The 17,580-nt window shown below is 44.6% G+C and overlaps 1 protein-coding gene across 1 annotated transcript; it reads right to left on the bottom strand.

Moving 5' to 3' along the window:
* Positions 1–234: 234 nt before the first annotated feature.
* Positions 235–17,308, bottom strand: eppk1 (epiplakin 1). The gene is given in 3 exon segments (XM_038971464.1): positions 235–6,182; positions 6,184–6,408; positions 6,410–17,308. Coding segments are annotated over 3 exon segments (16,899 nt in total). The 3' UTR covers positions 235–407.
* Positions 17,309–17,580: the final 272 nt, after the last annotated feature.

Genomic DNA, 17,580 nt, shown 5'->3' with positions numbered 1-17,580 from the left:
TATTGAGTAAAGGGTCTGAATAATAATGTAAATGAAATTTTTACGTTTTTTTTTTCTAATTTAAATTAGCAAAGATGTAAAAAAAATGTTTTGGCATTGTCATTATAGGGTATTGTGTGTGTATTGATGAGGGGGGAAAAATATATAATACATTTTAGAATAAATGTCAAGAGGTATGAAAACTTTCCAAAGGCACTGTACAATTAAATTGTGGATTACTTCACAATAACAAAATTCACTTTAAAAATCACTTTTATTAAATGATATTCAGAATAATTCTCCCCATCAACACCGAAAGCAATTACATGTAATAAAATATAATGGAATGCATATAAAATTTAATGAAAATACTTCAGAATTATATCTGCACATCTTTGATGACGATTTTACGACAAATCCTTATAAGCTTACTTATTCAGAGACAGAAAGCTAAGACCAGTGTCTGGGTCCCTCACACACCTCTCCAGAAGCTGCAGATAGGTGAGGTTCTCTTGTGTGTTTGGGTCAAAAAAGCCCTTGGTGTCATCGTCAGGGTCATCGAGGATCTGGTTCATTTCCTCATCAAAGTATCCTCTCTGGTACGCCACCTCTACTGGCACTCTATGACTGTACACTGGATCGATGATTCCACCAGTTGCAATCTGTGCCTCAAGAAGGCGAATTCCATGGTCCTTGACAATTAGATCCTTTTTCAAGGCCTGGAACAAGGAAATAGTGTTTCCTGTGTAGGGATCTTTGTATCCAGTGACTGCCCTCTCTGCTGAAAGCAGTTTGTTCTTCCACTCGTTCCCAACCACACCTTGAGCAGCTGCCTCTTCTACAGAGAGCTTCTTGTTCTTCACTGGGTCAATGACAAATCCAGTGGCAGCTTGAGCCTCCAGCAGAACCAGAGAGGTTCCAGGAGTTAGAAGACCTTTAGATTTGGCCTCGTAGATGCTCATGGTCTGTTTGGTGGACTGAACATATACACCTGCAATGCAATTAGTTCCCTCCAGGTACTTGTGTACTGAGTCCATTTCACTCACTTGGTTCACTGTGACTTTTCCTGTGTTGAGGTCTTCATAGAGTTTCTTGTCAATGATTTTTGAGGCAAGCAGCTCGCCAGCGGTGACATTCTTCCTGATACCATGGAAGCTTATCTCTGTGGTTGTTGTGGTAATGGTTGTTTTCTCTGACTTTGTCTCAGGTGGCGGTGTGCATGTTGTCACTGAAGATGTTGTGGTTATTGTGGTGGTAGTCTTTTGTTGAATAATTGCTAGGATAATCTCCATGAAGCGTTCAATAGGGATTGCTCCAGATGTATACTGCTGCACAAGCTCTCTCCTTCTCTCCTCTGTGATGTATTTTGAGTAGAGGAGATCCCATAGAGACACTTTCTGTCCTTGAAATTTGCCTCCGGCCTTAGTTGTTGTCATAGCCTTTAGAATGTTCTTGGTTTGCTCATCAATGAAGAAGTAAAACTCTCCTTTTTTGACAATTACGAGTAAGCTAAGGCCAGTATCTGGGTCTGTCACACACCTCTCCACAAGCTGCAGGTAGGTGAGGTTCTCTTGTGTGTTGGGGTCAAAAAAGCCCTTGGTGTCATCGTCAGGGTCATCGAGGATCTGGTTCATTTCCTCATCAAAGTATCCTCTCTGGTACGCCACCTCTACTGGCACTCTATGACTGTACACTGGATCGATGATTCCACCAGTTGCAATCTGTGCCTCAAGAAGGCGAATTCCATGGTCCTTGACAATTAGATCCTTTTTCAAGGCCTGGAACAAGGAAATCGTGTTTCCTGTGTAGGGATCTTTGTATCCAGTGACTGCCCTCTCTGCTGAAAGCAGTTTGTTCTTCCACTCGTTCCCAACCACACCTTGAGCGGCTGCCTCTTCTACAGAGAGCTTCTTGTTCTTCACTGGGTCAATGACAAATCCAGTGGCAGCTTGAGCCTCCAGCAGAACCAGGGAGGTTCCAGGAGTTAGAAGACCTTTGGATTTGGCCTCGTAGATGCTCATGGTCTGTTTGGTGGACTGAACATATACACCTGCAATGCTATTAGTTCCCTCCAGGTACTTGTGTACTGAGTCCATTTCACTCACTTGGTTCACTGTGACTTTTCCTGTGTTGAGGTCTTCATAGAGTTTCTTGTCAATGATTTTTGAGGCAAGCAGCTCGCCAGCGGTGACATCCTTCCTGATACCATGGAAGCTTGTCTCTGTGGTTGTTGTGGTAATGGTTGTTTTCTCTGACTTTGTCTCAGGTGGTGGTGTGCATGTTGTCACTGAAGATGTTGTGGTTATTGTGGTTGTAGTCTTTTGTTGAATATTTGCTAGGATAATCTCCATGAAGCGTTCAATAGGGATTGCTCCAGATTTATACTGCTGCACAAGCTCTCTCCTTCTCTCCTCTGTGATGTATTTTGAGTAGAGGAGATCCCATAGAGACACTTTCTGTCCTTGAAATTTGCCTCCGGCCTTAGTTGTTGTCATAGCCTTTAGAATGTTCTTGGTTTGCTCATCAATGAAGAAGTAAAACTCTCCTTTTTTGACAATTACGAGTAAGCTAAGGCCAGTATCTGGGTCTGTCACACACCTCTCCACAAGCTGCAGGTAGGTGAGGTTCTCTTGTGTGTTGGGGTCAAAAAAGCCCTTGGTGTCATCGTCAGGGTCATCGAGGATCTGGTTCATTTCCTCATCAAAGTATCCTCTCTGGTACGCCACCTCTACTGGCACTCTATGACTGTACACTGGATCGATGATTCCACCAGTTGCAATCTGTGCCTCAAGAAGGCGAATTCCATGGTCCTTGACAATTAGATCCTTTTTCAAGGCCTGGAACAAGGAAATCGTGTTTCCTGTGTAGGGATCTTTGTATCCAGTGACTGCCCTCTCTGCTGAAAGCAGTTTGTTCTTCCACTCGTTCCCAACCACACCTTGAGCGGCTGCCTCTTCTACAGAGAGCTTCTTGTTCTTCACTGGGTCAATGACAAATCCAGTGGCAGCTTGAGCCTCCAGCAGAACCAGGGAGGTTCCAGGAGTTAGAAGACCTTTGGATTTGGCCTCGTAGATGCTCATGGTCTGTTTGGTGGACTGAACATATACACCTGCAATGCTATTAGTTCCCTCCAGGTACTTGTGTACTGAGTCCATTTCACTCACTTGGTTCACTGTGACTTTTCCTGTGTTGAGGTCTTCATAGAGTTTCTTGTCAATGATTTTTGAGGCAAGCAGCTCGCCAGCGGTGACATTCTTCCTGATACCATGGAAGCTTGTCTCTGTGGTTGTTGTGGTAATGGTTGTTTTCTCTGACTTTGTCTCAGGTGGTGGTGTGCATGTTGTCACTGAAGATGTTGTGGTTATTGTGGTGGTAGTCTTTTGTTGAATATTTGCTAGGATAATCTCCATGAAGCGTTCAATAGGGATTGCTCCAGATTTATACTGCTGCACAAGCTCTCTCCTTCTCTCCTCTGTGATGTATTTTGAGTAGAGGAGATCCCATAGAGACACTTTCTGTCCTTGAAATTTGCCTCCGGCCTTAGTTGTTGTCATAGCCTTTAGAATGTTCTTGGTTTGCTCATCAATGAAGAAGTAAAACTCTCCTTTTTTGACAATTACGAGTAAGCTAAGGCCAGTATCTGGGTCTGTCACACACCTCTCCACAAGCTGCAGGTAGGTGAGGTTCTCTTGTGTGTTGGGGTCAAAAAAGCCCTTGGTGTCATCGTCAGGGTCATCGAGGATCTGGTTCATTTCCTCATCAAAGTATCCTCTCTGGTACGCCACCTCTACTGGCACTCTATGACTGTACACTGGATCGATGATTCCACCAGTTGCAATCTGTGCCTCAAGAAGGCGAATTCCATGGTCCTTGACAATTAGATCCTTTTTCAAGGCCTGGAACAAGGAAATCGTGTTTCCTGTGTAGGGATCTTTGTATCCAGTGACTGCCCTCTCTGCTGAAAGCAGTTTGTTCTTCCACTCGTTCCCAACCACACCTTGAGCGGCTGCCTCTTCTACAGAGAGCTTCTTGTTCTTCACTGGGTCAATGACAAATCCAGTGGCAGCTTGAGCCTCCAGCAGAACCAGGGAGGTTCCAGGAGTTAGAAGACCTTTGGATTTGGCCTCGTAGATGCTCATGGTCTGTTTGGTGGACTGAACATATACACCTGCAATGCTATTAGTTCCCTCCAGGTACTTGTGTACTGAGTCCATTTCACTCACTTGGTTCACTGTGACTTTTCCTGTGTTGAGGTCTTCATAGAGTTTCTTGTCAATGATTTTTGAGGCAAGCAGCTCGCCAGCGGTGACATCCTTCCTGATACCATGGAAGCTTGTCTCTGTGGTTGTTGTGGTAATGGTTGTTTTCTCTGACTTTGTCTCAGGTGGTGGTGTGCATGTTGTCACTGAAGATGTTGTGGTTATTGTGGTTGTAGTCTTTTGTTGAATATTTGCTAGGATAATCTCCATGAAGCGTTCAATAGGGATTGCTCCAGATTTATACTGCTGCACAAGCTCTCTCCTTCTCTCCTCTGTGATGTATTTTGAGTAGAGGAGATCCCATAGAGACACTTTCTGTCCTTGAAATTTGCCTCCGGCCTTAGTTGTTGTCATAGCCTTTAGAATGTTCTTGGTTTGCTCATCAATGAAGAAGTAAAACTCTCCTTTTTTGACAATTACGAGTAAGCTAAGGCCAGTATCTGGGTCTGTCACACACCTCTCCACAAGCTGCAGGTAGGTGAGGTTCTCTTGTGTGTTGGGGTCAAAAAAGCCCTTGGTGTCATCGTCAGGGTCATCGAGGATCTGGTTCATTTCCTCATCAAAGTATCCTCTCTGGTACGCCACCTCTACTGGCACTCTATGACTGTACACTGGATCGATGATTCCACCAGTTGCAATCTGTGCCTCAAGAAGGCGAATTCCATGGTCCTTGACAATTAGATCCTTTTTCAAGGCCTGGAACAAGGAAATCGTGTTTCCTGTGTAGGGATCTTTGTATCCAGTGACTGCCCTCTCTGCTGAAAGCAGTTTGTTCTTCCACTCGTTCCCAACCACACCTTGAGCGGCTGCCTCTTCTACAGAGAGCTTCTTGTTCTTCACTGGGTCAATGACAAATCCAGTGGCAGCTTGAGCCTCCAGCAGAACCAGGGAGGTTCCAGGAGTTAGAAGACCTTTGGATTTGGCCTCGTAGATGCTCATGGTCTGTTTGGTGGACTGAACATATACACCTGCAATGCTATTAGTTCCCTCCAGGTACTTGTGTACTGAGTCCATTTCACTCACTTGGTTCACTGTGACTTTTCCTGTGTTGAGGTCTTCATAGAGTTTCTTGTCAATGATTTTTGAGGCAAGCAGCTCGCCAGCGGTGACATTCTTCCTGATACCATGGAAGCTTGTCTCTGTGGTTGTTGTGGTAATGGTTGTTTTCTCTGACTTTGTCTCAGGTGGTGGTGTGCATGTTGTCACTGAAGATGTTGTGGTTATTGTGGTGGTAGTCTTTTGTTGAATATTTGCTAGGATAATCTCCATGAAGCGTTCAATAGGGATTGCTCCAGATTTATACTGCTGCACAAGCTCTCTCCTTCTCTCCTCTGTGATGTATTTTGAGTAGAGGAGATCCCATAGAGACACTTTCTGTCCTTGAAATTTGCCTCCGGCCTTAGTTGTTGTCATAGCCTTTAGAATGTTCTTGGTTTGCTCATCAATGAAGAAGTAAAACTCTCCTTTTTTGACAATTACGAGTAAGCTAAGGCCAGTATCTGGGTCTGTCACACACCTCTCCACAAGCTGCAGGTAGGTGAGGTTCTCTTGTGTGTTGGGGTCAAAAAAGCCCTTGGTGTCATCGTCAGGGTCATCGAGGATCTGGTTCATTTCCTCATCAAAGTATCCTCTCTGGTACGCCACCTCTACTGGCACTCTATGACTGTACACTGGATCGATGATTCCACCAGTTGCAATCTGTGCCTCAAGAAGGCGAATTCCATGGTCCTTGACAATTAGATCCTTTTTCAAGGCCTGGAACAAGGAAATAGTGTTTCCTGTGTAGGGATCTTTGTATCCAGTGACTGCCCTCTCTGCTGAAAGCAGTTTGTTCTTCCACTCGTTCCCAACCACACCTTGAGCGGCTGCCTCTTCTACAGAGAGCTTCTTGTTCTTCACTGGGTCAATGACAAATCCAGTGGCAGCTTGAGCCTCCAGCAGAACCTAGGGAGGTTCCAGGAGTTAGAAGACCTTTGGATTTGGCCTCGTAGATGCTCATGGTCTGTTTGGTGGACTGAACATATACACCTGCAATGCTATTAGTTCCCTCCAGGTACTTGTGTACTGAGTCCATTTCACTCACTTGGTTCACTGTGACTTTTCCTGTGTTGAGGTCTTCATAGAGTTTCTTGTCAATGATTTTTGAGGCAAGCAGCTCGCCAGCGGTGACATTCCTTCCTGATACCATGGAAGCTTGTCTCTGTGGTTGTTGTGGTAATGGTTGTTTTCTCTGACTTTGTCTCAGGTGGTGGTGTGCATGTTGTCACTGAAGATGTTGTGGTTATTGTGGTGGTAGTCTTTTGTTGAATATTTGCTAGGATAATCTCCATGAAGCGTTCAATAGGGATTGCTCCAGATTTATACTGCTGCACAAGCTCTCTCCTTCTCTCCTCTGTGATGTATTTTGAGTAGAGGAGATCCCATAGAGACACTTTCTGTCCTTGAAATTTGCCTCCGGCCTTAGTTGTTGTCATAGCCTTTAGAATGTTCTTGGTTTGCTCATCAATGAAGAAGTAAAACTCTCCTTTTTTGACAATTACGAGTAAGCTAAGGCCAGTATCTGGGTCTGTCACACACCTCTCCACAAGCTGCAGGTAGGTGAGGTTCTCTTGTGTGTTGGGGTCAAAAAAGCCCTTGGTGTCATCGTCAGGGTCATCGAGGATCTGGTTCATTTCCTCATCAAAGTATCCTCTCTGGTACGCCACCTCTACTGGCACTCTATGACTGTACACTGGATCGATGATTCCACCAGTTGCAATCTGTGCCTCAAGAAGGCGAATTCCATGGTCCTTGACAATTAGATCCTTTTTCAAGGCCTGGAACAAGGAAATAGTGTTTCCTGTGTAGGGATCTTTGTATCCAGTGACTGCCCTCTCTGCTGAAAGCAGTTTGTTCTTCCACTCGTTCCCAACCACACCTTGAGCGGCTGCCTCTTCTACAGAGAGCTTCTTGTTCTTCACTGGGTCAATGACAAATCCAGTGGCAGCTTGAGCCTCCAGCAGAACCAGGGAGGTTCCAGGAGTTAGAAGACCTTTGGATTTGGCCTCGTAGATGCTCATGGTCTGTTTGGTGGACTGAACATATACACCTGCAATGCTATTAGTTCCCTCCAGGTACTTGTGTACTGAGTCCATTTCACTCACTTGGTTCACTGTGACTTTTCCTGTGTTGAGGTCTTCATAGAGTTTCTTGTCAATGATTTTTGAGGCAAGCAGCTCGCCAGCGGTGACATTCTTCCTGATACCATGGAAGCTTGTCTCTGTGGTTGTTGTGGTAATGGTTGTTTTCTCTGACTTTGTCTCAGGTGGTGGTGTGCATGTTGTCACTGAAGATGTTGTGGTTATTGTGGTGGTAGTCTTTTGTTGAATATTTGCTAGGATAATCTCCATGAAGCGTTCAATAGGGATTGCTCCAGATTTATACTGCTGCACAAGCTCTCTCCTTCTCTCCTCTGTGATGTATTTTGAGTAGAGGAGATCCCATAGAGACACTTCCTGTCCTTGAAATTTGCCTCCGGCCTTAGTTGTTGTCATAGCCTTTAGAATGTTCTTGGTTTGCTCATCAATGAAGAAGTAAAACTCTCCTTTTTTGACAATTACGAGTAAGCTAAGGCCAGTATCTGGGTCTGTCACACACCTCTCCACAAGCTGCAGGTAGGTGAGGTTCTCTTGTGTGTTGGGGTCAAAAAAGCCCTTGGTGTCATCGTCAGGGTCATCGAGGATCTGGTTCATTTCCTCATCAAAGTATCCTCTCTGGTACGCCACCTCTACTGGCACTCTATGACTGTACACTGGATCGATGATTCCACCAGTTGCAATCTGTGCCTCAAGAAGGCGAATTCCATGGTCCTTGACAATTAGATCCTTTTTCAAGGCCTGGAACAAGGAAATAGTGTTTCCTGTGTAGGGATCTTTGTATCCAGTGACTGCCCTCTCTGCTGAAAGCAGTTTGTTCTTCCACTCGTTCCCAACCACACCTTGAGCGGCTGCCTCTTCTACAGAGAGCTTCTTGTTCTTCACTGGGTCAATGACAAATCCAGTGGCAGCTTGAGCCTCCAGCAGAACCAGGGAGGTTCCAGGAGTTAGAAGACCTTTGGATTTGGCCTCGTAGATGCTCATGGTCTGTTTGGTGGACTGAACATATACACCTGCAATGCTATTAGTTCCCTCCAGGTACTTATGTACTGAGTCCATTTCACTCACTTGGTTCACTGTGACTTTTCCTGTGTTGAGGTCTTCATAGAGTTTCTTGTCAATGATTTTTGAGGCAAGCAGCTCGCCAGCGGTGACATTCTTCCTGATACCATGGAAGCTTGTCTCTGTGGTTGTTGTGGTAATGGTTGTTTTCTCTGACTTTGTCTCAGGTGGTGGTGTGCATGTTGTCACTGAAGATGTTGTGGTTATTGTGGTGGTAGTCTTTTGTTGAATATTTGCTAGGATAATCTCCATGAAGCGTTCAATAGGGATTGCTCCAGATTTATACTGCTGCACAAGCTCTCTCCTTCTCTCCTCTGTGATGTATTTTGAGTAGAGGAGATCCCATAGAGACACTTTCTGTCCTTGAAATTTGCCTCCGGCCTTAGTTGTTGTCATAGCCTTTAGAATGTTCTTGGTTTGCTCATCAATGAAGAAGTAAAACTCTCCTTTTTTGACAATTACGAGTAAGCTAAGGCCAGTATCTGGGTCTGTCACACACCTCTCCACAAGCTGCAGGTAGGTGAGGTTCTCTTGTGTGTTGGGGTCAAAAAAGCCCTTGGTGTCATCGTCAGGGTCATCGAGGATCTGGTTCATTTCCTCATCAAAGTATCCTCTCTGGTACGCCACCTCTACTGGCACTCTATGACTGTACACTGGATCGATGATTCCACCAGTTGCAATCTGTGCCTCAAGAAGGCGAATTCCATGGTCCTTGACAATTAGATCCTTTTTCAAGGCCTGGAACAAGGAAATAGTGTTTCCTGTGTAGGGATCTTTGTATCCAGTGACTGCCCTCTCTGCTGAAAGCAGTTTGTTCTTCCACTCGTTCCCAACCACACCTTGAGCGGCTGCCTCTTCTACAGAGAGCTTCTTGTTCTTCACTGGGTCAATGACAAATCCAGTGGCAGCTTGAGCCTCCAGCAGAACCAGGGAGGTTCCAGGAGTTAGAAGACCTTTGGATTTGGCCTCGTAGATGCTCATGGTCTGTTTGGTGGACTGAACATATACACCTGCAATGCTATTAGTTCCCTCCAGGTACTTATGTACTGAGTCCATTTCACTCACTTGGTTCACTGTGACTTTTCCTGTGTTGAGGTCTTCATAGAGTTTCTTGTCAATGATTTTTGAGGCAAGCAGCTCGCCAGCGGTGACATTCTTCCTGATACCATGGAAGCTTGTCTCTGTGGTTGTTGTGGTAATGGTTGTTTTCTCTGACTTTGTCTCAGGTGGTGGTGTGCATGTTGTCACTGAAGATGTTGTGGTTATTGTGGTGGTAGTCTTTTGTTGAATATTTGCTAGGATAATCTCCATGAAGCGTTCAATAGGGATTGCTCCAGATTTATACTGCTGCACAAGCTCTCTCCTTCTCTCCTCTGTGATGTATTTTGAGTAGAGGAGATCCCATAGAGACACTTTCTGTCCTTGAAATTTGCCTCCGGCCTTAGTTGTTGTCATAGCCTTTAGAATGTTCTTGGTTTGCTCATCAATGAAGAAGTAAAACTCTCCTTTTTTGACAATTACGAGTAAGCTAAGGCCAGTATCTGGGTCTGTCACACACCTCTCCACAAGCTGCAGGTAGGTGAGGTTCTCTTGTGTGTTGGGGTCAAAAAAGCCCTTGGTGTCATCGTCAGGGTCATCGAGGATCTGGTTCATTTCCTCATCAAAGTATCCTCTCTGGTACGCCACCTCTACTGGCACTCTATGACTGTACACTGGATCGATGATTCCACCAGTTGCAATCTGTGCCTCAAGAAGGCGAATTCCATGGTCCTTGACAATTAGATCCTTTTTCAAGGCCTGGAACAAGGAAATAGTGTTTCCTGTGTAGGGATCTTTGTATCCAGTGACTGCCCTCTCTGCTGAAAGCAGTTTGTTCTTCCACTCGTTCCCAACCACACCTTGAGCGGCTGCCTCTTCTACAGAGAGCTTCTTGTTCTTCACTGGGTCAATGACAAATCCAGTGGCAGCTTGAGCCTCCAGCAGAACCAGGGAGGTTCCAGGAGTTAGAAGACCTTTGGATTTGGCCTCGTAGATGCTCATGGTCTGTTTGGTGGACTGAACATATACACCTGCAATGCTATTAGTTCCCTCCAGGTACTTGTGTACTGAGTCCATTTCACTCACTTGGTTCACTGTGACTTTTCCTGTGTTGAGGTCTTCATAGAGTTTCTTGTCAATGATTTTTGAGGCAAGCAGCTCGCCAGCGGTGACATTCTTCCTGATACCATGGAAGCTTGTCTCTGTGGTTGTTGTGGTAATGGTTGTTTTCTCTGACTTTGTCTCAGGTGGTGGTGTGCATGTTGTCACTGAAGATGTTGTGGTTATTGTGGTGGTAGTCTTTTGTTGAATATTTGCTAGGATAATCTCCATGAAGCGTTCAATAGGGATTGCTCCAGATTTATACTGCTGCACAAGCTCTCTCCTTCTCTCCTCTGTGATGTATTTTGAGTAGAGGAGATCCCATAGAGACACTTTCTGTCCTTGAAATTTGCCTCCGGCCTTAGTTGTTGTCATAGCCTTTAGAATGTTCTTGGTTTGCTCATCAATGAAGAAGTAAAACTCTCCTTTTTTGACAATTACGAGTAAGCTAAGGCCAGTATCTGGGTCTGTCACACACCTCTCCACAAGCTGCAGGTAGGTGAGGTTCTCTTGTGTGTTGGGGTCAAAAAAGCCCTTGGTGTCATCGTCAGGGTCATCGAGGATCTGGTTCATTTCCTCATCAAAGTATCCTCTCTGGTACGCCACCTCTACTGGCACTCTATGACTGTACACTGGATCGATGATTCCACCAGTTGCAATCTGTGCCTCAAGAAGGCGAATTCCATGGTCCTTGACAATTAGATCCTTTTTCAAGGCCTGGAACAAGGAAATCGTGTTTCCTGTGTAGGGATCTTTGTATCCAGTGACTGCCCTCTCTGCTGAAAGCAGTTTGTTCTTCCACTCGTTCCCAACCACACCTTGAGCGGCTGCCTCTTCTACAGAGAGCTTCTTGTTCTTCACTGGGTCAATGACAAATCCAGTGGCAGCTTGAGCCTCCAGCAGAACCAGGGAGGTTCCAGGAGTTAGAAGACCTTTGGATTTGGCCTCGTAGATGCTCATGGTCTGTTTGGTGGACTGAACATATACACCTGCAATGCTATTAGTTCCCTCCAGGTACTTGTGTACTGAGTCCATTTCACTCACTTGGTTCACTGTGACTTTTCCTGTGTTGAGGTCTTCATAGAGTTTCTTGTCAATGATTTTTGAGGCAAGCAGCTCGCCAGCGGTGACATTCTTCCTGATACCATGGAAGCTTGTCTCTGTGGTTGTTGTGGTAATGGTTGTTTTCTCTGACTCTGTCTCAGGTGGTGGTGTGCATGTTGTCTCTGAAGATGTTGTGGTTATTGTGGTGGTAGTCTTTTGTTGAATATTTGCTAGGATAATCTCCATGAAGCGTTCAATAGGGATTGCTCCAGATTTATACTGCTGCACAAGCTCTCTCCTTCTCTCCTCTGTGATGTATTTTGAGTAGAGGAGATCCCATAGAGACACTTTCTGTCCTTGAAATTTGCCTCCGGCCTTAGTTGTTGTCATAGCCTTTAGAATGTTCTTGGTTTGCTCATCAATGAAGAAGTAAAACTCTCCTTTTTTGACAATTACGAGTAAGCTAAGGCCAGTATCTGGGTCTGTCACACACCTCTCCACAAGCTGCAGGTAGGTGAGGTTCTCTTGTGTGTTGGGGTCAAAAAAGCCCTTGGTGTCATCGTCAGGGTCATCGAGGATCTGGTTCATTTCCTCATCAAAGTATCCTCTCTGGTATGCCACCTCTACTGGCACTCTATGACTGTACACTGGATCGATGATTCCACCAGTTGCAATCTGTGCCTCAAGAAGGCGAATTCCATGGTCCTTGACAATTAGATCCTTTTTCAAGGCCTGGAACAAGGAAATAGTGTTTCCTGTGTAGGGATCTTTGTATCCAGTGACTGCCCTCTCTGCTGAAAGCAGTTTGTTCTTCCACTCGTTCCCAACCACACCTTGAGCGGCTGCCTCTTCTACAGAGAGCTTCTTGTTCTTCACTGGGTCAATGACAAATCCAGTGGCAGCTTGAGCCTCCAGCAGAACCAGGGAGGTTCCAGGAGTTAGAAGACCTTTGGATTTGGCCTCATAGATGCTCATGGTCTTTTTGGTGGATTCAATTCTTACTCCTGCAATGCAATTTGTTGCCCCAAGGTACTTTTGAATAGATTCCATTTCCCCTACCGTCTCTTCAGTAACTTCTCCATGGATAATCTGAGTGAATAGTTCCTTTGAGATGATTTGTGACTCATAAAGCTCACTTGCTGATACCTGCTTCCTCAGTCCTTTGAACTTTATTTGTTTTGACGTCACTTCCTGTATTATTATGCTGACTATTTCTATTATCTCTTTCATTGTCAATGATCTTGTCTTGTACTGTTTCAAGAGCTGCTCTCTCTTCTGTTTTGAAATATATTCAGAGATTAACACATCCCACAGTGACACTTGTTTGTCTTCAAATTTACCTGCATTGATGACCACAACTTTGTCTTTGAATTCCTGCTCTGTTTGTTCATCTGTGTGAAAGTCACCTCCAGCTTCTACATGTAATGGTAGGAGTAAAAGTCCTGTCTGAGAATCCTTTTCACACCTCTCTCTTAGCTGAAGGTATGTTAGGTTTTCCTTGGTGCTGGGGTCAAAGAATCCTTTTGTGTCATCTTTTGGATTAGACATTACTTCACTTGTTTCTTCATCAAGGTAGCCATTTTTCTTGGCGACATGAGAAGGTATCCTGTAGCTGTTGACTGGGTCAATTATTCCCCCTGTTGCAATTTGTGCTTCTAGCAGATGTATCCCGTGGCCTTTCTCAATCAGATCTTTTTTCATGGCTTCAAATAAAGATATTGTGTCATCTGTGTATGGATCTACATATCCAGTGACTGCTCGTTCAGCTGAGAGTAGTTTTTCATGTATTTCTAGTCCAATTAGTCGTTCTCTTGCGGCCTCATCAACAGATAAATATTTGTTCTTGATTGGATCGATGACAAACCCTGTTGCAGCCTGAGCCTCAAGCAGTTTCAGTGCAGTACCAGGTGTTAGCAAACCTTGCAGCTTTGCCTCATAAATGCTCATTACTTTTTTGGATGGAAGAATCTGGATGCCAGCAATACTTCCTGTACCCCTTAGGTATTGCTTCACAGATTCCAGTTTGGTCACTTGTTCGAGAGTTACTTTTCCTTCCTCCAAACTCTTGAAGGTATTGGCATCGATTATGCTTGATTTCAATAGTTGTTTTGCAGAGACAGGCTTTCTCAAACCTATTGTTGTTTTCAGAGTTTCGTTCTCTTCCAGTTTTGTAATGGTGGAAATGACCAAAGTGATTATTACTTGTATGTTCATCTTCTTTGTTCTGTATTTTTCAAGGAACTGGAGTCTCTGATCATCAGTAAAGTATCCAGAGTGAATCAAATACCAAAGAGAGACTGTCTTTCCTGAATAACGCCCTACTGATATGCTAACAGTTGTCTTTTCAAACTCCTGTTTAATCTCAGCGTCTGAGTACATTTTTTCAGTTTCATCCTGTGTTTTAGTTTTGTCCATCAGTGGCAGAAGAAACAGACCCGTCTCTGGGTCCTTTATGCATTGCTCCATCATTTCCATGTAGGTCAAGTTTGCTTGTGTCCTTGGGTCAAAAAATCCCTTGGTGTCATCACTGGGATCTGTCAGGATTTGATTAAGCTCTGCATCAAAGTATCCCTTTCTGTAAGCAACTTCAAGGGGCAAATGAAGACAATTCAATGGGTCAATGATGCCACCTGTTGCAATCTGGGCTTCAAGTAAACGAATGCCATGCTGCTGCAGGATCAGATCTTTCTTCATGGCTTGGAAGAGTGAGATCTTTTTATCAGTGTAGGGGTCTGTGTAGCCAGTTACTGCCTTCTCTGCTGATAAGAGCTTTTCGTACAGCTCTGGGCCAATTATCTTCTCTTTAAGAGCATGATCCACAGTCAGTTTCTGGTTGTGAAGAGGGTCAATGATAAAGCCTGTGGCAGCTTGTGCTTCCAGAAGAGATAGCGCAGTACCAGGAGTCAGGATGCCCTTTTTCTTGGCCTCATAGATGCTCAGTTTTTGACTGGAGGGTTGGAGTATCACCCCGGCTACACAGCTGTTTCCTCTCAGATAGGTTCTAACTGTGTCTATCTTCATTATATCCTTGTTGGTCAGTTTCCCTTCAATCAGACTTGTGTATGTCTTTTCGTCCACAATTTCCAACCTCAAAAGGTCCACAACAGAAACATTCCCCCTCAGACCCTCAAAGTTAAGACCGGCTTGCCACTTTATCTCCTTGCTTTCAATGATTTCCAGGATAATTACAATGATTTCCTTGATTGTGATCGTCCTTAACTTGTACAGTTTGAATAATTCCTGCCTTTTGTCCTCACACAGATATTCAGAGTTGATGAGATCCCAGAGTGTTACATGCTTGCAGCTGAACCTGCCGTACTTAACAGTGACATTTGTAGCTTGGAATGTCTCCTTTATGTGATCTTGTATGTTGACTCTATTGCTTTTGCCTTTGAGTGGCAGAAGACAAAGGCCTGTGCTTGGATCAGTGACACACCTAGCCAAGAGCTTCAGGTAAGTGAGGTTTTCATGAGTGTTGGGGTCAAAGAAGCCCTTAGTGTCATCACTTGGATCATCAAGAATCTGATTCATTTCCTCATTGAAATATCCCCTCTTGTAGGCTACATGGACAGGAATACGATGGCTGTTAAGAGGGTCAATGATTCCTCCAGTGGCAATCTGTGCCTCCAGCAGACGAATTCCGTGGTCTTGTAAGATGAGGTCTTTCTGCATGGCTTGGAACAGAGAGATGGTTTTGCCAGTGTATGGATCTTTGTAACCAGTCACTGCTTTCTCTGCTGAACGCAGCTTTCCATGAAGGTCAGGTCCCACTATGTTTGCCTTCACTGCCTCATCCACTGAAAACTTTCTATTGGCAATAGGGTCAATGATGAAGCCTGTTGCTGCTTGAGCTTCCAGTAGAATCAGTGCAGTTCCTGGCATTAGCTTTCCCTTTTGTCTGGCCTGGTAGATTGTCATGATCTGAGAATCAGGAAGCAAAACACCTGCAATGCTGTCTTTCCCTTGTAAGTACATTTGAACAGTTTCATCCTCTGTGACCTCCTTCACTGTCTTCTTCCCCTTGTTGAGTTGCTCCAGGACGTTCTCGCTAATGATATCTGCCTCTACCAGCTGCTTTGCTGTGACAGTCTCCCGGATTCCTTCAAAGACGACGTTGGTTGTTTTCACTGATTGCTCTATAACCTCCATAATTCTTCTGATCATCATCTCCATTGTAAGGTGTCCCTGTGTGTATTGCCGAATGATGTCTTGCCTCTGATGTTCGTTGAAGTATTCTGACATCAGCAATTCCCAAAGGGATACAATCATTCCCATGTACTTCCCACAAGTCACCCTCACTCTCACTTCTTTGAAGTTAAGTTTGCTTTGATAGTCGATGAAATTATGATTCCGACCACCTGACTGTTCCATAAGAGGAAGCAGGCAGAGTCCAGTGGCTGGGTCGATAACACATCGTCCCATCAGCTGAAGGTATGTCAGATTTTCCTTTGTGTTTGGATCAAAGAATCCTTTGGTGTCGTCTCCTGAGTCTGCAAGTATTGCATTCATGTCTTCATCAAAGAAACCTCGCTTGTAGGCCACGTCCACAGGAAGTCTGTGACTGTTGATGGGATCAATTATTCCTCCTGTGGCGATTTGAGCTTCCAGTAAGCGAATCCCATGCTCCTTCACGATTAGGTTCTTTGACAGTGCCTGAAACAGGGATATTGTTTCACCTGTGTAGGGGTCTTTGTATCCTGTGACTGCCCGCTCAGCCGAGAGCAGTTTAGCATGGTAGTCAGGGCCCACAACTTTGTTTTTAATAGCCTCGTCCACACTGAATTTCTTGTTCTGAACAGGGTCAATCATGAATCCAGTGGCAGCCTGTGCCTCAAGAAGAACTAGTGCTGTTCCAGGCATAAGAATGCCCTGCTTCATGGCTTGATAGATACTCATTCTCTGATTGGACGAGAGCATAGCTACACCAGAGATACCTCCTTTACCTTCCAGGTACTCTTTCACAGTCTCCATGAGCATCACATCCTGAGTGGTTGTTTTGCCTTTCTGCAAGTCGTCATAGGTCTCTTTGTCAATGATGTTTGCCGCCAGGAGCTCAGTGGAGGACACCCCCCTTCGCAGGCCTTTGAAGGTGATGCAAACTGGGAGCAGCAGTAAGCCAGTGTCAGGATCCACTATGCATTTCTCTATCAGATGTGAGTAGTTAAGATTTTCTTGTGAGTTTGGATCATAGAAAACTTTGAGGTCTTCCATCTGGTCAGAGAGTAAACCTTTTTCATAGTGTCCCTTCTCAATCGCTAGGTACACTGAAACATGTTTTTTTTCAACAGGGTCAAATAGGCGTTTTGTGGATAGCTGTGCCTCAAGCAACCGGGATCCATAATTTTTTGAAATCACATCCTTTTGTATGGCTTGGAATACAGACATTTTTTCATTTGTGTAAGGATCTATGTAACCATCAATGGCTCTCTCGGCAACAAGGAGTTTTTCTCTCATCTCAGGTCCAATTATTCCTTCCTTGACAGCTTCTTCTACTGGAAGTTTCCGGTTGTTGATAAGGTCTATGATTCCCTCAGTGGCAGCCTGGGCCTCCAACAGGGCCAACGCTGTGCCAGGCTTCAGTAGACGTTTCTTCATGGCCTGATATATTGTTATCTTCTGCTTTGTCTTCTCCAGGAAGACTCCAGCTACTGCACCGGTGCCTTGTGCCTGGCCATTTTCATTCCCTTCCATATCTTTAGTGATCAACTCAATCTTGACTTTCAAAAATCTGTGTAAAGATATAGAGAAAAACAAATTTTAAATAGGAAAAGCACTTGCACATTTGAGTTTGCTTGTTGCAGGTGAATGGGAATAATTTGTTGATAAGGCCGAACAGCCAACACATAATGTCTTTATTTGTTTCTGCATGCTAAAGCAACTGTTGGAAACGTGTAGACTTAAAATGGAAATATTGGGGAACTATAAAACCTAAGAGCACTTAAATGCAACCTGACACGTTATTG

The sequence above is a fragment of the Salvelinus namaycush genome, chromosome 32 (assembly GCF_016432855.1).
Source record: "Salvelinus namaycush isolate Seneca chromosome 32, SaNama_1.0, whole genome shotgun sequence".
NCBI lineage: Eukaryota > Metazoa > Chordata > Actinopteri > Salmoniformes > Salmonidae > Salvelinus > Salvelinus namaycush.
This window is presented reverse-complemented; position numbering and strand designations above follow the sequence as displayed.